This window comes from Pyxicephalus adspersus, chromosome 5 (assembly GCF_032062135.1).
Source record: "Pyxicephalus adspersus chromosome 5, UCB_Pads_2.0, whole genome shotgun sequence".
NCBI lineage: Eukaryota > Metazoa > Chordata > Amphibia > Anura > Pyxicephalidae > Pyxicephalus > Pyxicephalus adspersus.
Window position 1 is genome coordinate 97,669,014 of NC_092862.1, and position 24,258 is coordinate 97,693,271.

A 24,258-nucleotide genomic window follows, 5' to 3' on the forward strand; every position below is an offset into this window, starting at 1 on the left:
GCAAATGCAGCCTTTTATACAATTTCATCTTCTAAAATCTTCCATATCCCTCTTCTTGCTTGTGGGTTGTCTAGCAGTGTCCCATGGCGCCTGGCCAACTTGTGCTTGCTCCTGGCATCATGAGTTGGACACACAGCGGTACGTACATACACAAACAGCCCTGAACCCCAAATTTTCAAGCTGCACCTCTGCTCTGTTTTTGGATGTAACTGATTATGGCCCCTGAGCAAGAGCTGTTCGTTTCTAAGAAAAAATGAAAAAAGTCTAATAGTAGACAAGTAGTCCCATAAAGGTAAACCATGTGATTCTATATATATTATTAGTGAGCATTTTCCTAAAGAATATTAGGAATAGCAGTACAAGGGCAAGCAGAGAAATAGGAGCAAAATACACTGAAATGTGTTTTAGAGGATCCAAGAATAATATAATTTTATTGAACTACAATAACTAGGTCAATAAAAAAAACAAGCCATTTGTAAAGTACCATTCATGTAAGTGAAATCTATCATCATAAACCAATAAAATTATCCTCCATGATTAAAAAGTTTCTTTTCATTAAGGACTAGCCTGAGAGAATAAGCTTTAAATTTGAATAAACCCAAGATCAAAAGGCTACCAGAGGTTGTTTAAGGCTTTTCTATATGTACGCACCTATCTGCGAAAACAGTTTATTTCTAAGTCTATGTGTTCAGTGTATGACTATAAAGTAAGTAAAGCATTTATGTGATTAAGATTAGACTTTTAGAAGGTTAAGTGGTGCAGCATTTATAAGATTAAAATTACAGTTTTAAGGTTAAGTGATCTTTTAAATTCAAGAGTTAGGTTTAAGGTTTAGGTTAAAGGTAATATGAGCTAACCTTACATCGTGCTTCAATATCCAAGGTTAGATCAAGTTTTAGTATTCAAGGTGAAGTTTAAAGACCAAGTTGTTCTGGAAAAAAGTATGCATTGAACATTAAAGAATGAAGGCCAGCAAGTTGTAGGCAAACAATTATACTGACAGTGATAATTACAACTGTCAACTTTCATTCATAATTTTTTTTCCAAAAGAAAATACAACCTTTTGCTGTAACTGCTTGAAAAAAAAAGTTAGCTGGAGGCTTAGAGGTTTGGATGTTAGGCTCTAGGCTTGGAGTTTGTATCAATCCAATATTATGGATATTATCTATTTAGAAAATAAGGAATCAGACCTTCCCATAAACATTACCTGGTGGGAATCAGTTACTGCTATTGAAACACATGGAGGGGATGATTGAGGGAATGTCTGATTTAGTTTATAAATAGAGCTTTATATCTTCATTTATACTTCCTGTTCTTGAAGTGATTTCACTGTAGTACAAACAGCTTTTTCACTCTTGTATTGGAAGTGAGAAAGTTAGAGATCATCAGAATTACCAATAAATAAAATTATGTTAGGAGGGAACGCAAAAAAATTACATTAAACTTACATGTAGTGACACACTGCAACAAACATTCCAATAGTCAAGGGATCTTCCAGGAACTTACTTTTTTCAAACCAGCTGTGCATGGTGAGCAGAGAGTAAGGGTGCGTTTACATTACACACTAATGAATTTGCACCAATTACTGGGGCCCCTGTTTTTGCTTATATATGGAAAAAGCCATTCCAAGGTATATTAGCACATGTACATGTTGTGCTTATATTTAGAGGGGCATTTCTATGACAGCTGAGCAGCACACAAGCCATGAAGTACTTGTAGGGTATCATGGGTTATGACATATAAAGCTGCCACTGGAGGAAAGAAATAAATAGCACCACTATACAAATTATCAAATTTACCTGATGACTGTGAGTAGGATTTTTTATTTTTTTAGCACACAATTTTATACAATGAGCCTAAAGATGTATAATATAAATAATACACTGTCATTTCACATTGTGCTAGTTATCATTTTAGAGTAAGACATCCAAGCTGCTATTACCCACTAGCAAATGTAACATTCCTTTATGAACACCTGTTGCTTATTACACAATTTTCTAAGAATATAACAATTTGTAGAATAAAAACCTATTATATAATTTGACACTTTCATCATCCTTATATTCTCTTTCTACAACATGGCAAAATATGATGTTGTGTTAAAACAGCATTTGGTGCCATAGAAACACTTGCACAAATACATTTTCACATAAGACACAGCTGTACAATTCTACATTTCTTTTTTAATTTGTTTTAAAAAAAATCCTATAGGGTTATTTATACTCAGACCTCAGAATATTACTCTACCCACTGCATAAGAGCTATAATTGAGGATAAAGCTTTTTTTTTTCTTATATAAAGAAATGAACATAGAGTAAAATGTAGTAACCGCTATGTTGGCTCGGTGTATATATATTGTTTACTTGGCTGTATGCCTGTTCATTAATGTGGCATATTCAAACATCTTTGTGAATGGTTGCACAGATGGGTTCATTCATTTACCATTAAGCAGATCTGAAGTCCCCTGCAAAAACAAACGTGGCAGCAGATAGAGCCTCCTGGAGCAAACTTTTTTGTATATATCTTCTACCAAGAATTCTTATACCGGTCTAGCATTTTTAAAGATTGTACAGGGCATGCACAGTGCTATATACAGATGCCATGAGTTTAGCTAAGAAACAGGGTAGTGTTATTATAGCACTCAAGAGTAGGAGATACATTGTCAGTAGCTGACCTATGGTCTAAAAAAGAATATGGACTATAAGAGGATCTCTCAGCACTGGATGTAAAAAAAAATGCAAATTAAAAGGCAAGTTTGCACAGAATGGCGAGTACTTCCGGTGGTAGTGGCTTAATTTTACTCCAAGGCAAACCTTGCTAGTGGTCGAGCTTTTATGCTGGCCTTCAAAAGTATTAAAGTATAAAGTGTTAAAGTATTGAAACAAAAGGATTAACATATTTGTTGCATTGCTTGAATCTTCAGATGTGTTTGCAATGGAAGTCTCCTTGTATATCTCACAAGTTGTTACTTTTAAAAAATAACTATTCCCTTTCGCTGCCATGTAGTGCACATGTACTTTAAAATGGCCAGTTTCACGTATTAGCTGCTGGACCTGTCCATGCCCCAGTAGAGCTATCTAGAGCTATTGTCAAATATTGTGTCTGAACAAGATACTGCAGTAGAAAGGAATGGTATCAAAATATATGAAAAAGTTGCATAAATTATTTTACCCCTCTATGTGTATCTCAAGGACTTCCAATGTCAAACTGACCTTTATTGTCCAATAGTTGATGAAAATCTGCAGGTAAATGCTTCAAGATGATCTTTTGCCTTTAACCCAAGCTTCCCCTTCCTGATCTTGTGTGATCATTTGTTCTTATGCTTTTACAAAGAAATAGCTTTTGTTACTTCGTGTGATGTCATCACCATTGTAAAGTTCTTGCTGATGGGATGGGGGGCAAAGTTAGTTCTTAATAACGTAGACATACCACCAGCCTTTTCCTTACTCCATGGCTTCAACTGATGACCTTCACATTTAAGACAATCCCAGGTCTGATTTATTAAAGCTTTCCCAGGCTGGAGAGGATACACTTTCATTAGTGAATCTGGGTGATTCAACCTGGTATGGATATGGTCAAGGATTTAAAACATTTGCAAGCAAATAACTTTGAAGAAATCTATTCCAGGTTTGCTGGATCACCCAGCTTCACTGATGAAAGTGTATCCTCTTCAGCCTTAGAAAGCTTTGTTCGTAATAAATAATCATGAACGCTTTGGTTCCCTAAACATAAGGAGGGGGTGAGGCTACACAGTTAGACATGCAGGCAGAGACCCCAGATTATATCAGTCCATTTGATTTCTCAGGGTCTTCATGGAGACTATTATCTGTCAAGTGTATGCTGCTGCCATAGACATAATATTACCATCAGTTGTGACTGACAATTTGACCTTCTTTTTTTAAAACAGCTTTGGAACACAAAGTACATTTATCAATCCCTCAACAGTATAAAGATACATGGTAAAGTTCAAAATTAAAAGCCCAATCAATCCCAGTAAAAGAATGATTATTTTTGCGAGCACATTAAAACCATTTAGTTACTGCTATATACCAGCATGCCAAAGAATGTAATGGGTCATATGACCACTTATAAACTGCCACTTGAAAAAAGGACATGTGATCTCAATTTAAACGTCACGGTGCAAAATAGCCAGACATTTCCAAAACAAAAGTGCTGGTGTTGTTTGAGCCACTTGACTTTGACTGTTCATGCAATTCTGTGAGTAAAGGCAGGGATTTATTTAACAGGGTCAGTGCTGTTGTAAACGTAGAACAAAAATGTTATTATGGTCGCACAGATAAACTGAGGCTGTTTTAAACATCAAGTACACATAAATTTAGTGTCTGTAAAAAACGTAAAAATATTCACCAGATACAGACAGCTGAAAATGTCCAGTAAATGTCAATTTTGAATCTGCCAACTCCCAACTTGGGAACTTTCATATTGGTCAATTTTTCCACCTATTACATTAAAGAACTAGTAAAGAAGACATGAAAATAAGGAACCAAGGTGGCCTATAATGGAGAAATGTAATATTAATATAATTTCAGATACCTTCATCTGTATATATTTTTAAATGTTTTTTTTACCTAAATTGGAATTGGAACAAAAATTTGGTAGAGATATGCAAAGCCTTTTCTGCAATAAAAACTTTTCCTAGTTTCTGAAGGCTTTTTGTATTTTTGCCTACATTACAGGGTGCATGAACCCTGCAGTACAGAACCCAGCTTTACACATGCCATGGCCACAAATAGACCCAAATACTGGGGACACTTGTATGTGCAGGAGATACATCATCAGAGACCGTCCAATGGCAGCAGAGGATCGCCATGGACCCCAAAGTCCACCGTGGAGGTCGGAGCAAAGATGGTGGCTTTAGGGGATGCAACGTAGGTTCCTGCCTACAAATAGATAAGTGTGTGCCATAACTGACAATTAAACATCTCGCCAATAAACATTTCCATCATCACTTTAATACTGTACTATACATAATTGGTTTGGGGCCATTTTATCCGACATCTTTAAACAAACTATGTTACTAGTTTTTATCAACTAGTTCAATCTCTGGATGGAAAAGTATGTTAAAGTACTGTAGAGAAGGCAAGAGCTGGTAATGTCAATTGTCAATCGTGCTTTACCTCTGCCACTGCTGACTCTTTTATATGCAGCCAAAAGGTGCTTTTTGCTGTCAGTAGCCAGAAAGGTAAATTTGTAACCATAGCAAATGATGCAATTTTCCCCAGCAACATGCTTCTGACCTTTAGTCATGCATGTGTACATATCAATGCAATGCTAGAGTAGAGCTCAATTTTCTGATCTGAAATATGAAAAATTTGCCTGATTTAAAAAATGAAAAGCATATTTTTACATTTATTTGCCCTAAACATGACAAATAAGAAACATATACAAACACAATTTTCTTTAAGTGCATGGACATTCATAAATCATCTACCAACCGAACTCTGAAATGCATATTTCGTCCCATATGGCTAAAGAACCATTACTCATCATTTTCATAACACGTTAGGAAAGACAGTTACATTTATGTAGTATATTACCCAGTATAATAACTATTATATAGCAACAGCATCACAAAACATTTGTTAGGTAAAAGGATCCAGAAAGCTGAATAATATTTGCAAACACAGCTGTGTGTTCTGCTTTCTGAAATGTATAATCTTACATGTTCCTAATTATGGATAAAGTGCTGCAAAGCCTGTCAAAGACAAAATTAGAGAGAGCAACATCTTAGCTTTTGACCTTGAAAAATGACTGTAATATCTTAACTGTACGGATTGTAATGAATATGTTGGAGTTGAGTTTGACCCAAGGCTAACCATGCATTTGATGTTAAAAGTTAACAAGGGCGATTTTTTATGCATGTGATTACTTCATAGAACAGAACCAATACGTCATGGAAATTCAATTTTAGCTGAAATAAATTCACATATGTTTGGCCTGAAAGTATCTGTTAGTGTTGTATTATGTCTTTTCGTTAGCTAGTAGTCATGTTGATTTTTGTACTTTCATTCTATATTTTTAGGTTAAAAATAGGCTAAATAATCACTGTTTTATTTGAAGCAAACCTTTGGCTAAAAACAATAGCCATGTCCTTAATGTAGAATCACTTATAGCCGATTCTATGAAATGCTTAATCAGTGGAAACATTTTGTTGTGTATGGCCAGCCAAGAGTACGTTCTGACTTGTGAATGAAATCCAGGGCATCTAGATGAAGTAATAGGCTGCAAACTTTTGCATGTTTTTAAACATTTAAATACAGCAACAGTTGAGGTTTATAGAAGCAGCAAGGGTGGCAAACTGCCCTTGGATGCTACATGCAGTGTCCAAAAAGAAAAGGAGAAGAGAGAAACAATGCTGTGACCAACCACCTGCCATTTGGTTATCCATTTTAATTGGTTTTGAAGAGTATACAGAAGCTCCATCTTGAAAAAGACCTACTACTGATCTGGCATTGGGTATTATGTGGCTGGAACAGGTTCCTATTTATTCATCATGCAATCAGGAATATAGGGTAAAGAACTTCTTTATGCTCAATAAGAACTATTGTACTATTTGAAAATTATTAAAATAAGCACTTAAATAAACTGTTTTGAGATTTAAGTGAAAGCATACATGCAAGGAAAAGATTTACTGATGACTGTCGCAACTCTTTAATGCAGGCTGAGCATGAAGAAAAATTTTACTAACGACAAATTCTTAAAAGCAATTTTGTGAAACAAGCAATCTACAAAGCAACTATGCTGAAACTGCAGTCCTGGCATAAAGAAGCTTAATTTTTAACTCTGGCTGGAGTGTGCCTTTTAATTCTATACAGCACAACAATACAACATAACTCATTACATGCTAAAATTTGTTTTCTTAGAAAAAAAAGCAAAAAAACTATATATTTTGTTAATGAAACCTTATAATAAAAACCATCACCATGTTTTCCGAATTGCAAAACATTTGTAATAAAAGATACAATGGAAACATAACAACATAAGTGGTTTTTATGTGTTTAGCAGTTAAGCACTCAACAAGTCCAAAAACACAAACAACTAAAAATAACAGTCATCCAGGCATGATGAGGAGAGATTCCCTTTCTTTACTTCAGGTCTGCTAAGTGAAAAATGATCTTTTATGCAAAGCTATCATTACTTGTCTATTTGCAGCGGGTTTGCTTACACTCTACATTGTAATTATGGACAATAGGTTCACTCCCCGCCTGTTGCTTTGAACTGAAGGGTGCAGTGTTTTACTTACTCTCCAGTGCATTTATTTTACAGCTCTACGAATGAGTAAGGTGCTTTGATTTTTTTCATCCTGTTTAAATTTTAAATCATAGAAAAAACTTAGTTAATAAAAAATACACAGCTTAAATAACCAAAGAAATGGATTTTATAGGATTGTATGGTTGGGCGCTAGAAGCTAAAGGGTTCCAATGCAGCCACCAGCCAAAACTCACTGGGGTAATACCAATCATCAAATATTTTAGAAAACCCTTCTGATCACAATTGTTTTAGCCTTTTGAATTGAATTAGACACTGGAGATATTTACAGCACGCCAAAAGACAGACATCAGATACTAGTTGTCAGACACAAACAGTAGTGGTCCCATCATCATGATGGATTGATGACCGGTGGATTGGGAGCGATCATCGTTCACTCCTATGGATGAGAACACAGTGGACTGCTGCTTACTCCTCTATATAGAACAGAATTGTGCTGTGTGTTCACCGCTCGTTCAGTCATCTGATTTGAAACGATCACAAAAAATTACTTACAGCAACAATTCTGTGACATCCAACGTCTGTATGAATTAAAATGGGTATACTCAGATGTAAACATGTACTATTAAAATAATAGTAGTAATATATCAATTGCATTTTCTTCCACAATACAACATTGGGATAAAGTGGACACAATGAAAAAAGCCTCTGAAAGGTGATAAATTTGCAGTCTTTTTTAAAATCACCAAAATTACTCCTGAAGGTGTCAACTTTTGGGTGGCATAAATGATTTATGCAAAAATATTTGCTTAATTCGCTGGAAATATATTTGCTTGGTCTAGTTATCGGTGGTCAATCGGGTCGATACGTGGACAAAGACAGTGTATATAAGTGATGGACTTATAAATTTGTTTTATAAAACTGAATTACATCCCAGTAGTATGAGACCATGTGACCAAAGAACAAAAGCTGCCGGACTACAATTTCCAGCATCATTACAGCAGAAACCATGTGGAGGTAGAAGGTGTAGATGGTGGCGCAATTGTGAGACTTAGAACACCTAGAGGCATTGGAGCTGGCTCAGCCATACATTGGGTTTATGAATTTGAAAAGTTCAGTTTTAAAGGTAAAACCTATATTTTAATCTACAGAACATGACTGCTTTGAGAATGTGTCCTCCTCAATGTTGGCTGTAGTTTGTCTTCAAGAAAAAAGAAATCCATGTGCCAAATACAGTTATCAGAGATGAAGGCAACCGGCCTAATTTATCAAAGCTCTCCAAAAATGGAGAAGATAGATTATCATGGGTGAACTTAAGTGAGCCAGCAAACCTAGAATGGATTGCCAAAAAACTATTTGCTATTAGATGGCAATTGTTTTCAATGCTGGACCATATCCATTACAGGTTTTGTGGATCAGCCAGGTTCTCCCATTATAGTCTATCTTATCCAGTCTTGGAGAGCTTCATTAAATCAGGTCTATTGTAAAAGTTCTGTGGTTAGAAATCAATGCGCTAAGGACAGTTGTTGGAGATGAAGGCAATGTATCTTAGAAATTCAGAAGGTATCATATATTTTCTTGCCCCAGACAAAGGTCTGCCTATGTATGGCAGGCATGGGATATATTATCTGAAAATCCAGGATCTCCTACCAATAGGGCTTTGTTTTCAATCCCTAGACAAAGATTGTCCAGACATTACTATGTTGGTAGATACACATTAAGGCAACCCTAAAATTCTCTGGATTATTACATATTTATAATTGTATATATAAGCAACTGAGACTTCTGATTTTATTACTTTAAAATGCTTTCAATTATTCTTTTTTCATGTCTATCTAATGAAATGATTGTTTCAAAATAAACTAAAAGTAACCTTTATTTACAAACAGAATTTGTGAAGTCTACATTTAAAGGGATTTTTCAACCTCATAGGACTTTGACTGATTGATTGTTCCATGCCCTCTAGCAACTTTTACTAAACATACTGCTTTAATTTGGTTGCTTCCACTGATGTTTACAGCCAGATATTTGTTTCAAAAGGTTGTTTATTTTCTTTGCCAGTCATTTAACATAATTCTGTACTAGCTACAAATCCATACCAAGTGCTGAGTAATAAGATCAGCCAACAGAAAGCTATTAGAATTTGATAGCATGATGTAATGACTGATGGTGAAACCCATCCTCTTTAATAAATTGTAATTTGTATTCACAAGCATGCTTTGTTATACCTGATCATGATTTAGTTTCCAAGTGTGCTGGACTGGTTCCTTAAAAGATTTTAGGGCAACTCCCCATAAAAAGCTGAGACTGTTTTTGTTAGTAAGGTAAGCATAAATTACACTTCTTTTAGAATGATTATCTAATATTCCTTCATCAGGTTGCTGATTTCAAAGAAAGATATGAAGAATTTTATGGGGAATTCAACCACACCAGAACTTTCAAACAGCAAATCAACAAATCAAAGCGGGGTACTAACTAACCCAATCTATGTTGACTTCCCAATCCATGCAGATGATCATCACTATCAGTTGCACAGTGTTGCACTTTAAAAATATATCCTGGTTTGGTTTACATAATGTATCATGTACAAAATGTGGTAAATTGGTAACCAAGAGTAGATATCAGACACAAAACAACTGGAGGGAAAAACAAAAAACAAAATGGAGAGAAATTTCTTTAGGATGCAGACACTGATCTTTCTCCTTACCAAATAAACTCTAGTAAAGAATCTGGAATCCTTTAAATGGTATTTTAGTTCTAAATTTAAAATGATTTTGTTAGCAAGTATTAGCTGGGAAAAGGCAAACAGCTCCCACGAGAATGTATTTAGTCCAAGGTGATGACAAAGCTTCTTGCTAACTAAAGTCAAAGGTTAGATCCAACAGTTACACTACACTATAAGTGCTAATGAATGCAATAAAACAAAGAATAAGTGAAATGTCAAACAGAATAATTATTATTCCTTTACCTTCTTACAGCAACCCCCCTCTGAATATTTATTCTATCCAAGTCTCTGCCAGATCCATATTATGTGGTCCATAGGGAGCCATACAACAGTGCAAACTCTTCTGGCCAGTCCTTAGTTTATGTGTAATGGAAGTTGAAAAGATACTGATGCAACAGAAAGTGATAGAAAAAAAGTTTACTGTTGTGAATTTTAAAGAATAATTTCAACACAATGCTTAAAGCTACAGAGGTCATTGAGAGGTTGTTTCACATTAATTTTACTGCGTGTTCAGAATATGCCTATCTTTAAAGAGGAATTAAATTAAAAAAAACCCAAAACACAAAAAATACACTTACTTGCAAACACGCAGGGCAGTCCGATCCATCCGGAGGTCTCTTCCTTCAAGTCCCCTGTCGATCTGGCATCCATCTTCGGGCCTGCGCTCCAGACGCTGCCATCTTCGCCTCTTTTTCCGGTTTCTTGTTCTCAATCTCACTCCTGAGTCGGGTGACGTAGGTTGGAAAAAAACTTGACGATCTCACTACGCATGCGTGAGATCTGCAATTTTCAGCAAATCAAACCAAGAGCCTCCCGGGATGCGTGACATGGGTATCCCATTCACTTTAAATTAAAGGGTTGTCTACCCTTCTATGTAAAGTGAAAATTCTGAGTTTCGGTATGCTTTAAGTGGCACATGTTCACTTTAAATTCTGATGTGCTGCTATTTTTGGGGGTTTTTAGACAGTTGGCTTTAGAATCAATTCAATAACCTTCATGCCACACATAAACTATGATCATTGTGCCCCTGATGGCTAAAACCAGCTCTATTTTTTTTAATATACAGGGCACTGCACTGGTAATACTGCACTGGTCTTCTTCATGTGTGTCCGATTGCAACAAAGACAAATTATCTATTGCACTACAGCTCTAGCTACATGAATTACAAGACAGCTCTGCAAAATGTACATCCTGAAACATCACAAGTTAGTTTGTTAAAATGGAACTACTGAAAAGCCTATGAACTTTAGTTCTGTTTTTTACAACTGAGCGAGGACTCTCTTGTATACTATTGGTTGTCTCAGATGTAACTGAATCTCCTTCTAAAACAACCTTTTCAATTCTCTGAAGCGCTATTACTCATCGTGCCAGATCTCAAACCCTTTCTCTTTCAGCAAAGCAAAATCTGATTAGCTGAACTGTCTACAAATAAAAGTAGTTTAGCACTGTCAATGTGTGCTCAGCAAAAGCCTCTAATGCCAAATTTAACTAGGTAAAGGAAACAAAACTTTTGTCTAAAATGCAACTTATCATTTCCACTGAAAAGAGTGCCAATTGCAGTGCCAATGAACATTGAGGATAGTACTGTGTATAGTACTAAAAAAATACACAGCCATGCTCATAGCGAGGAATTAATGGGTAAATATATGGCTTGCCAGGGACCCTGGGTGAGGATATCCGTGACCCTATAAGAGTAAGTGTAAGTCTTTGGTGAAATAAGTGGTTATCACAAGATATAGTGCTTTTAGCCTCCCACTGCTGAGTATGTTTCCATTCCAAGCCTATTTAAACAAATATAGGGACACCCCACTAAAGTCTATGAGAATTCTGCAACTTCCAAACATTCTGTAGAATAAAAGGATCAAAAGCATAACAGAAAGCAAGAGTGCAACTTGTAGGGCTAAAGTTTTATGTCACCAATGTGTAAAGGATACCATTACTTCTTAAACATTACAGTTATTCTCTGAAAGAGTTGAACTGAATTTTTCTTGAGTTCTTTTGTAGCAAAGGATTTATAGAATGGACTATGTTAAAGATAAAATCCAGCCATTTAGTCTTGCCGTGTTATACAAGTTCATCCCCTGTTCTGAAAATGTTTACTCTGATTTTAATAAATACAGTCTGTTTTCTCGGCAAGTCCGAGCAAGTCCTCCTTACATCCGGACCGATGGACATCCAGCATCATCTAGCCCTTCCTACTCAAACCTTGCTGGCCCCAGTCCACCCCATTTATTGATTGGAGTTCACTTTTTTTAATTATGCATACATCAAACATAAGCATTACCACAGCCTACTGTTTTTTAGGAAACTATGTACAGCAATACATTGTCCCTTCCCACCAACCCTGATTTCTCTGGATCAAAAACACAGCAGAGATTTTTTTCTCTTTCCAAATACCCCAATGGATGATTATTTTCTATATTATTGCTCCAATCACAAGTTACAATTTTTACATTATCAGTCCCCAATGAAATTGATCACTAGGGCAAATAGGCAAAGTGTATCTTCGCAGTGGTGACACAGAAAGCTATAAAAGGTTGACAGGGGTTCTTTAGAAACAGATGGGGAAATTCTTTAAGGCAGCTGCAATATGCTGCACTTGCCAGCAGCAGTAATCAGTGATCTGAGTTCTGGATCTTAATTAAGGTTAAGTTCTGGGAATTATGTGGTGGGCTGGGCAGCCTATGATAGCTCTCTAGGAAATGCTAGAAACAAAAATATTCATTCAGTAATTCAATGAAATTAGCTGAGTGCTTCTTGTTACAGCCTTGCACAGCTGTTTTTTTATGTAATGATGTAGGGTGGAGGTGGTTTAATGCATTACCTTTTTGTCAATAATGGCATAGCTCCTTATTTCTTCCTGTTTTGGTAACAGATCTCATAAAACTAGAACCAAATATAGACATAGAGTTTGCCATGCTAAAAAACAAATATTTAATTGCAGCATAATTGTTAAAAAGAAAATGCCCACTTTTCACAATTTTCTAAAAGAAACGAATGACATTTGTTATAACTTGTCCACACATGCTAACTACTGTACTATAAATAATACTTGCCTCTGTCTTAGTATCTCCAAACCCATAACCTCCTAAAATGGCCTAAAACTTGATTATCAGACTAAAACAATACCAACATCTACAGTAATGATCAGTAATGTTGGGAAGTGGGTTTGACAGACAACTGCCATATGACCATAAAGGACATAACATAACATAAAGGAGCACACAAAGCAGGGGTTATCTTTTGTGAAATGTGTCACAATGAGTTTTACCACAGCAGTTGGCTGTCAAGCAGTTGGCCATTTGAAGCCAAGTGTATTTAAAGCCAAAAACAAACATTTTATATGTCACAGTTTACCAATCTTTAGATGAGGTGGCTGCATTCATTTTATTTTTTAATACTTTTTTCTTTATTTGTATTGGACTTTTGTGATTACCATTAACAATAAATATTGTGAGCAACACATTCCTGTTCTGGGTGGTTATGCTCACTCACTCCACTATATCTACAGAGGAAGTCAAGGCTCTCACCCAGAAGAACTTCAAAAATGTTTTCCTCTTCATCTGCATCCAATTGTAATAGGGGGATTCGTATTTTACGGACATAAGATTCCAGGAAGGAAGATCATCTTCTGCAACCATCACATGCACCTATGCCAATCCATGTCCAGTTGTACCCTGTCACCAATCCCAGGAATTAGTAGATAGGAGGTTTAAGGAAAGTTTTACCATCTACTTGGCCTGAACTAGGTACGTGACAACTCCCTATCAGACAGTGAAGCCTCTCAAAGCAATAAAAGGTCAACAGTGGGGCTCGGGAGCACAGGTAAATATTTCAGGGAAAGATGAGATTAACTACTTAACTACTTCTATCTCTGGATCCATTTATCAGTTGACCTTCTGCTTACAAAAGTTTTGCCCAGATTTGGGACTCTATCATGGCATATAACCTTGACCCTTTCCCTGTACTGAAAATTGTGCTTGGGTTAATAACTTGGAAGAAGGATGAAAATAGGAGGAATGTTTGCCAACAACTTGTGTAACAAGACATTGTTAAATACAAGATAATTACCTGACTATTGAAACCTACTAACCCAAGTCTCCTTTGCGACCATGGATAACAGGAAGAGCAGAGCTACAATAAAATCTGCATTCATCAAACTGACCTAATTGTTGCATTGTCCTGTACAAAGTGCATATAAATGCTAAGGCTGTTGGGAGGGTACAGTTCTCAGTAGTGAAAGGGTAATATTGAGCTCTATATATATCATCCTCTAGAGCTGCCTATGCCTAAAGCTGCGTACACACCTGCAATTTTTCTCGTTGGAAAGGATCTTTCACGATCCTTTCCAACGAGAAAAGACTGCACGATGCATGAACGATGCTGTACATACAGCACCGTTCATGCTCTATGGAGAGGGGAGGGGGAGAGCGACGGAGCGGCACCCTGCTGCGCGCTCTCCCCTTCCCTTTCATTAGGATCGGTCGTCGTCCATCGTCCATGGATCCGCCAGGACGGTCGTCGGACGATGGACGACGACTGACTGTACACACGGCAGATTTTCGCCCGATAATTGGCCGATACCGATTATCGGGCGAGAAAAATTTGCCGTGTGTACGCAGCTTTAGGATACAAAGTAATTAGCGCTATCTATAGTTTGCCCCCAGCTTCTTTCACTGTTGTATATATGAATTGCATCAGTTCAGTATCTTAACAAGCATCTTGGTAAGTCTCTTGGCACCTAAGTGATAGGCTAAATAACCCATCCCTTAAGTGTACACACAATCAGTAACTGTTGCTGAAAATGTGTGATTGTAACTACAGTAGAACTGTAGTAAAGTTCCTACTGCTAGTACTCCCAAAAAAGGAACCACAGCAGTTTAGTGACACTGGTAATCACTAAACCACATAGGGTCATCAATGTACTTAATTGTTTTCTAATAATATACTTTTTAAAGAATTTGGGTATATTTGTTTTCTTATGTAAAAAACTAAACAATCTGACACTCATGATTTCAACCTGCCACCAGAATCAATTTTAATCCCATCCCCTCACCTTGGGGGTTTAATAAACCACCATTTTTACCATTAAAGCATTAAGAGTATATTCACTCAATTAAAATGCCATATGCTAGCTAAGTAACCTTATTATAACAGGGCTTGATTTACAGGCTAATAAAATAAGATTATTTTATTTTAATTTTGATAGAAGAGAAATTATTATTACATAATCATTGTTTCTTATTTTAGAATAATTTTAGAAAAAAACATTAATAAGCAATAAAAATGCAAATGCTTTTAAAAGTAAAAAAAGAAAATCCTTAAAAATAGAAATTATTCTCACATGGCTTGTTGCTAAATAAATTATATAACATATTGCTATACCATATTTCGTAGGCATTGAATGTTAAATATATAACTTTACACATGAAAGATGGCAAAGCCTTTTCTATTACACCCAATAAATACTAGCACTTTTTGGAAAGTGAGTGCATTAACCTTAGAGCTTTCATGTAACACTTCATACAATCAGTTGCATGTTTTTCTTTAGTCTTTAATATAGGTGACTGCATACAAAAGCATTTTACAATAAGAATACAGAACACTGAAATCAGTGTCAGCTTGCCAAGTATTGTTATGTCATCTTCTGCTTGTAATATATTGCACGTTGAGCTATTTTAAGGCCCAATGTAGCAAGACATAATTAGAAGGCAATAAAGTGAAAGTACACACTTATGAACTAAGTTTCAACCTTAAGGGAAAGGAGGGAACTGTTTCATCTAAAAGCAGCTACATGTTGTAATGACATGTTTGCTAGGTAAAATAAGTAACGCTGTATAATATCTAGTGACTGACATCTAATAGCTTAAGTGAAAATGCAGTCAGGTCATGGGAATTCCAGTGTTACTGTATTTGAGAAGGGCCTTAGCAAATGGTATTTCTGTTCTTCATTATTATATTACACTAACTATGAAATTGAATGAACTAAAATCAATTTATGTTAAAGAGAATTTTATTGTACATAAAAAGCAGATTCATTGGTCTCCTATTCTCCTCCATGATCATTCTTGATTTTTTAAGACTTTTTAGGATGTCTATCATTAGATGATAATATTCTGATATAGGGCTAGGTACATACATGCAATAATTATGGTTTGAAAATGAAAGATGTAGAGTCAAACCTAACCAGACATTGTAATCTTTATACTACCAGCATCATAAAGTTTTCTACACCGATAGACTAAACAGTCTAAATTTGCAGTCTATGCATTGTCTCAAAAGATAAAAGCTTTCATTCAATGATCTTCTTGTAGTTAAGAAACACTTCCACATCTTCTACACTTCTATTAAAAAGTTGCTTCTCATCCTATTAATAGCACATTGAACATTTTGCAATATATATCACATAACCTACTTAACATTACCTATATTATTGAGGAAAAAAAAAATAATTGCTAAGTAGTCAAAAATAAGGACAGCAGAATCTGTGCCACACTTATTATATGCTTATAACCATGTACTAAAAATGGAAAGCCAACAAGTTCTGTCAATTTGTTTTGCTATGTTGGGGGTCACTGGGACAGTTATTGAGTGAATACCTCTGGATAAGCATGTAGAAATAGAAACATTAGGAATGTTCTATGTCAAGGATTGGAAAGTTTTTAGGCAATGTTTTTATTACTGTTAGTGACGTCTTCCTTCCTACTATCAAAAATGATGAGATGATGCTGTTACAAGGATTGAAAAAAGAAACCTACTCAACAAGGACATGCATCACTGTGAAAAGCCTTCTACATTGTTTCCATACTTATGAATAAAGTGTTATCCTTTAATTTATCCTATTACATTCTCGGGCTAAATACCACCAATCCTATTAGGGGAAATAGCAACCAGTTGAAAATGGTGTTTTTTATTACTGTGTTCCGGGGGGGAATACACTTTCCCTTTCTCTCCGCCTAACGAACCTTTTATCCTTGATAGGAAGTTTAGAGGAATTAGAATGAGGACAAAAATAAAACCTGATGGCATTTCTTACCCTTTTTTTGGTCTGTACAGTTTATTGTAAGAAAAAAGACAGACTTAGATGTCATTTTAAAGTATGTGTCCGGCCAAAATAAAATATTTAAATATTTAGTATATCTCTGCTATGTATACTCATTTTACAATCTTTTGCCTCTTAAGAAATGCTGCAAGAACATGAAAATGGTTTTAGCTTATTGTATTGGGCTAACAATTCTGCATTTACTGCTCCAAAATCCCAGGCTGAATTGTCAGTGCTTCCAAATTTTTCCCTATTAGAATACAGAATGCTAAAGAAAGTCCTTACCACGATGGTTAGATTTTACAATGGAGCTTAAGTTCAGATGGCAATGCAACTGGGTCACTTATATTGGTGTCCTGCCTAAATATCCAGCTAGACTTTAAAATCTAGAAAACAAGTCAATAAACCTTCAGCATAGCAGGTTAACACCATTTCAAGGTCAGTTTATATTTTCTTATCATTTAAATCAAGATATTGGTTCTATTGTTCCATAAATGTCCTGCCAAATGTAACAACTTTATTTATTTTACCGGAAAGTGGGTATAAGTGTATTTTAACAGAAACGAGGATATATTTGTGCTTTTAACAAGGTGAATATAATGTTTTTATTTATGCCAGTGCAAATAGTTTACATAGTTTCCATGTGCTTAATAATTCGTATTTACTTTTTTTTAATTGGTACCAATCAGGTGATGTTATTCAAGTAAACCATTATATCAGATACATATACTAAGTTGATATGTTACAAAGATTGTGAAGGTCAACCCAGTTTCCTTCTGGTATAGTATACTACCAGCCACATGTACAAGGACAATAATTAGGGGAACAGGCAGTAGGAAATGTAACTATAAATCCTTCTTCTTTTTTGCAGGTGATGCTTTTTCATATTCTTTTTAACCAACCATAATCACTTTAATCACCAGAATATGTTCTGTTTTCCACTTTTTATATTCTATTGAAAACCAGGTCATGTTCTTTAGAATGCAGATGTGCTGACAACGGATAATTTGATGGGATGAGAGAGAAGGAAGGAAATAATAATCTTAGCCAGTCAGGATCTGCTGCGTACACATGTGTTTATGAGGGGCACGCTAGCAGGAGGTCAGTAATCTGAGCCAATCAGAGCGGAGTTCCTTGTCTTCCTAACAAAGAAAATGCTTGCAGGAGAAAAAACATAATAGCATCATCTGCTACTCCTTCCCTATCCAATCATTAACTTTAATCTGTTATATTGCATTTTGCATTACTAAAGCGGAATTTGGCATCAGTTGATCTCCCTACTTTGGGTGTCATAAGGTCCCATTTGATTCAAATTCCCACTGGCTGATTTTAGAGATGGGAAAAGAACTGAGCTGTAGTGCAATGTGAACATACTTCTGATCCAGGAAACAAGTACTCCAGGAATATGCATTGTTTGTATATATTTAGTACCCACATTACCTTGTTGAGTTCTGAGTTTAGTTGGGATTTACCATTAAAAAAGTAAGGTCACAAACCTGGATGTGATGTCTGAAAAGGCCTAATAAATTTCAACACTAGCTGGACAAAAAAACAAATACTTTGGCACTAAAAATAGCTTCTAATATGTATTACAGCAATGTATTTTGTTGTTTCCCCGGAGTCCAGCTTTAACAGTACAATGCAATACAGAACACACTCTAGGCACAACTATGTTTATTCATTTTCTCCAGTGTCCAGGAACAGATTTGTGCCCAGAGCTCCCAGCACTATGCAGCTAGCTTCAAAATCTTTAAAGATTTTAAATTAAAAAAGCAAAATGAAGATGGTCGTAACAGCAATAGCTAACTGGATTCCAGAAATCATGTTTTTACGCTAGATAATAGGATAAAAAAGCTCTTAAATCTGATATTTGAATTTTGCTTTCCTCTAGTTGTTAAGTTTGTTTCATGCAATGCATAGAACAAATTATCATTGTCTCGGTATCCTTATATGTAATTCATGATCGACTTCTATCTGCAGCAACAAAACCACTGAATTTTATAAGATTCTAAGCTCTGTTTAGTAATACAGTGCCAAGGTCAATAATAATAATAATGTATTTAAACTTATATATATATAAACTCTTGGGGAGCAATCAGAATTTTGTACATAATAGACAGGTGGGCCTGATTTACTCAAGTGTGAAATACAATGAAGTGAGGTGAAGTGCGGTGAAGTAAAGTGATTCTGGGCCAGATGTAATAAAGTGGAAAGTGAGTTGAAGTTAACCTGAATTCTCCTTAAGCCTTCAATCACATGAATGGAAATGGAAAAAATATAAAAGCTTGTTTTTTACATTATTGTGCATATGCATATATACATACAGCTGGCCACCGACCTCTAATTGTGAAAATACTAGTTATTTGTGGACCAAGTGAAAAAGATCTAAAAATTGCAGTTGCATAGCTAAAATAAAAATTGTTGTTAATGTGTTAAAGCTTTGTAAATCAAGCCTAAAAAAATCTTCTTTGCTGATCAATATCTTCCCAGAATTGTCTTTTATAGCTAGGAAAAATTCTACCTTTCTGGCACTATTGAATTTTGATCCGGAGACCTATGTCATTACTCCCCCAACACCCAGAAACCACAAATACTGTTATACAAGCATGGGAAGCAGAGTCTGTAATTTCTGAAAGTTTTGCACTGTGTAATATGTGTAATATGACAAATCACATACTCAGGAAAAAGCACAAAAAGTCCTGCAATGCATGCAAACCATTTATTACATGTTCTTATTGGGAAAGCACATAGCTACCCACTGTGCCATGTCAGCCAAGACACATGTACATATAGTTCTATTCAGTAAGATTTTATTCATCCAATCTTTAGAATTCTTTTTTTCTCTATATCAGCATCCTCTGTGACAACAATAAAAGTACTCAAAAAGTGCTCTATCAGCATATTTGAACATATTTTAATACCATGCCCTTATAATAAAATCTAATAAACCCTCATCTGCTTACAAGTGTCACATGAATTTCCATTGTCACTGGTACATAAGTCTATTTTATGGATCAGCATCAGCTGATTAAATTCAAGTCACATGACTGCCTACAGAGATCAATAGAGTCAGACACTTGCATGGCATTAAACTTCCTCTCTTTTTTTATCACATCAAAGCTATTTAGTGGAGACAGCGGTCATTGTCATAGCAGACAGAATGCTGACACCAGCTAGAGAACTTGACTCCACATAGTGCACTATGGTATTTCTTTCTGATTACTTTTATCAAACTTTTTTATTAGTTAATGACAAGTAGCTTCATCAATCATCCTAATAAAATATTAGCAATAACGCATACATTTTATATATTAAATTAATAAACTATATTATAATAATTTCAGTTCTTCTGTTTCATATTCGATGTGGCTTTGTTACTAAGATTTTGTGAGTTAAATCTGCTTGAAAGCTTTGTAAATGAACGATTTCACACATGCAGTATAACAAACCTGAAATTTCTGTTATATACAAATTGCTAAATCAAATCTTAATTAAAAACTTTTCTTAAATAAGACCCTTCACAAGGGTTGTCTCTGTGATCTGAGATTCTTTATTAATATCTGTTATTGCAGTTTTATATTCTGGATTTATAACTATGGTACCATCTAATAATCAAATTCTAACACATAATAAAAAAGTCACTTAAACCATCATTAGATATGGCATTATTTCTAAACTAAAAACGAGTAAACATCAGATAAGTCAACCTCTAAATAAACAAATATTTTAAGAGCAATGCAGCGTACTATGCGTAACTTTAGTTTTTATTGGTCCACTACAGAACAGACTTGCCCTGAGACGTTCTTCCTGAAAATAATCAGTGCATTGAAATCTTCCTATCACTGCTAGAGACGCAGCTTATATAAAGACACAGCAAAGCAAACAGCTTAAAGGTATATATTGTGCTACAAAAACTTTACACCAATCTCCAGATGGTAATCTCTGATCTTTATCACAGGCTAGTACTGTCACGACTGCACTCATCAAATAGACTTACACGATTTACATTAGGGATAAAAAGTATATTTGTATCTGACTTATAATAATAACTTCCTAAAGCACAGTTTTAGATTCCCCAAAAATGACAGGTAAGACAGAAAGCATATAAAAGACAATAAACATAGAAAATTACAAAATGCAAATCCATGCAATTGTCTACTACAAATAAAAACTGGAAAAGGACTATCTGAATGTACTTTATGTTAATAATAATGTTTATTATTGTTTACTTAATGTTTATATTTGTATGAAATATAATTTACTGTTTGATAAACAAAAGCATAATAAAAACAGGTATGTCAAAGAGATCATAATAGTAACAATAAAACATAATAATAATAATACATCATAAAAATAATAAACCATACTTTTGTTTGCACAAAGCATAACAGCCCCAGGTGGTATAAAAAGAAATATGCATGGTATACTTTGAAACATTTAAACTTTCCAAGACCACCACCAGCAAATAATAGTCTGGCACTTACCAGACACACACAAGAGATACAAGGATTGTCAGTGATGAATGGAATTTGAAGAGCTTCTCCTTCATTTTCACAATTGGCCACAGTGCCTTGCAGGAGAAACCAAAATAATATGTATTACTACTACAAGTAGATCCTACAATTCCTGGCAGAATGAGAATTTAGTGTTGCAAGGGGGCATCAGGGATGGTAAAAGGGATTTCTTAATAGGGTGGCACACTAAAACTCATACTTGTGTCTGTACAAAGCTCAGGTTTTATAGAACATGTGATAGATGTTTATGTGAAATCTGAAGACAGAGTTAACAGTCTAAAATTCTGCAACAGTGAATCAGCCACCACTTTAACACTGCTTCTCCAAAAAGGAAGTAATATGGTTTAACCAGTGCCTAATAAAATGACCTAGGACTTAGCATTAGAGGTTGATATATGACTCAGTGAACAGTAGATACTGCAATCATTTTTATAGATTGCTTTCAGCACTCAGCAACCCAAAAGGCACCCACAGCTTACTGTGCCAAGCTGACTGATCTACACTAACTTCCAGTTAGTTTTAGATTAGTTAGATTTAGCACAGTATAAAGGAAATCTTGTCTAGTTATTACATGTTTGTTCTCATATATCTTTAAATGTGATGCAGATAGGAAGAGATAAGGATAAAGGTGATCTCCTAACAGAAGCTTGTGTTATCTGTCACCATTTACACTCCATCAGTAGCTCATTTTTCAAAAGCTTAAACAAGGTTGTACCCTCAACATGCTCCCTTGTGCTATGATCATCATACTATTTATCTATGTTCAAGATCACTTTTTTGTGAAACTGAACACTGCTTGCCTTTAATAGAGTTCAACTTTAAAGTTCTTTTTCTTCTGGGTTAATGTACCAGGTGTCACTGAAATATGTCCTTCCAGAGATTGGAGCCCTCACCTGCCTGCAAACATGTAATTACATCCAGCAGCAGTGCCACTACTTCTAAGTATAACATATCCCCCCATCAATTCAATAAAAGCAATTCGATGAGTAATATTTGAGCTGTGGAGTGAGGAGTAAGGCTGGGCTGTGTATTATTGCACTAGGCAGACACCTGTTTACAGCTTCCAATATACAGGCATGTCTTAAAACATCCTACAGATTAGGGTACTGTGCAAACTAAAGATAACCACAAGAGCACTCCAATCTCAACAGCAATTACCTCTTACATCATCTATGGGGGGAGCACTGATGCCATGGCAGCTTTATTTAAAACTCAATAACTACTTATAGATAAGTGGGTCATAGTGCACCTAGTGCACATACAGATCTATAATACTCAGGGCAGATGAAACAGAATGTGCTTAGTGTTAATTAAATATATTGTAGGTGTGCGTGCGTGCATAGCTATTCTACATGCACAAACTCTAATATATATATTGTGCTTTTGTGTGTTCCTTAGTGTCAATATATATATATATATATATATATATATATATACTGCAAATAAACTTTTATTCATGTAAGTGTGCACTACTATATATAAAAATATATATATAAATATATATATATATATATATACTGCAAATAAAATTTTATTCATGTAAGTGTACACCTCTACTATTAATATATATATTTATATATATATATATATATATATATATATATAATTAACACACACACACATATATATATATATATATATATATATATATAAATCGTATATATATACGATTTAGGTGTGATTCACAGATCATTGCTTCTAGATAAACCATCAAAGAGAAGTTTCAGCCATAAGCCATATCAGGTAGAATAGAAATGAAGACATTTTTACTGGAAGTGATATACTGCAATAAACTTTTATTTATGTAAGTGTGCACTACTATATATATATATATATCTACATGAATAAAAGTATATATATATATATATATATATACAGTAGCACTCACTATATATGTGATGTGTGCTCTTTTTAATCTGTTTTATCTCTTTTTAGGTTTATACTTTTATTTAATCATATATCATTTAATATATCTATAATATTTTAGTGTGCTTAGGAAAAATACTTTATATATATATTCATGCATGTATGTATTGTTATCCCATCTAAGAAATTATCATGTATGGTCCTACAACTTATGTATACTTATTTTTATGTTTGTTTACTGAAATATGTAAATATTATATATATCTTATGTGTATGCTATGTCTATGCTAGCATGCCATATTATTGATCCCTACCTGTCAGGAATGATGATCCCAAAGACATTCTCATAAAGGTGGTGAAGACAAAGATCCATGGAGTGATAGAAGTAATCCCAGAAGAAGTGGCAGACATTGGCAGGCAGCAGCAGTCCATGGTGCCAGTGTGTGCACCGTGCGGTAGTGCACCGTGCGGTAGTGCAGTGTAGGGATCGCGCAGTAGGGAGGACAGGAGGGCTGATCACAGGAGGGTCCCTCTGCTGGTGCTGCTGCTGCTGCTACTATTACTCTTTTGGTTGGCTTCCGTTTCCTTTATTTTCTTCTCCGGCTCCCCTCCTCCTGTGTTTTTTTCTATCCAACACACAAGCGTGCCTAAATCCTGTGGTGTGTGATCCAAATGAGGCTGCTGGTGGTGTTGGAGGAGCCAGCATCATCTGATTTCACTGATCCCATGGTGATCAGAGGGGGAGGTCACAGACCTCAGACTAAGAGCTGTTACTGGACCGGTCTGCATCTCAGCACCAGAACACAGGGCTGCTCCTGTACCTACAGCCTTGTATGCTTCCTATACAGGTATTCAGAGTACAGGGAGAGACTACAGCATGG

At 35.3% G+C, this 24,258-nt stretch overlaps 1 protein-coding gene across 1 annotated transcript in view; it reads right to left on the reverse strand.

Annotated features, from left to right (window-relative positions):
* Nucleotides 1-23,945, reverse strand: part of BMPER (BMP binding endothelial regulator) — a 129,113-nt gene extending 105,168 nt beyond the window's left edge. The window contains exons 1-2 of the mRNA XM_072412224.1: nucleotides 23,692-23,945; nucleotides 21,482-21,567 (exon numbers count right to left, since the gene is read on the reverse strand). Coding sequence (XP_072268325.1) covers nucleotides 21,482-21,567; nucleotides 23,692-23,809 — 204 coding nt within the window. The 5' untranslated portion in view covers nucleotides 23,810-23,945. The remainder of the gene's footprint in view (nucleotides 1-21,481; nucleotides 21,568-23,691) is intronic.
* Nucleotides 23,946-24,258: the final 313 nt, after the last annotated feature.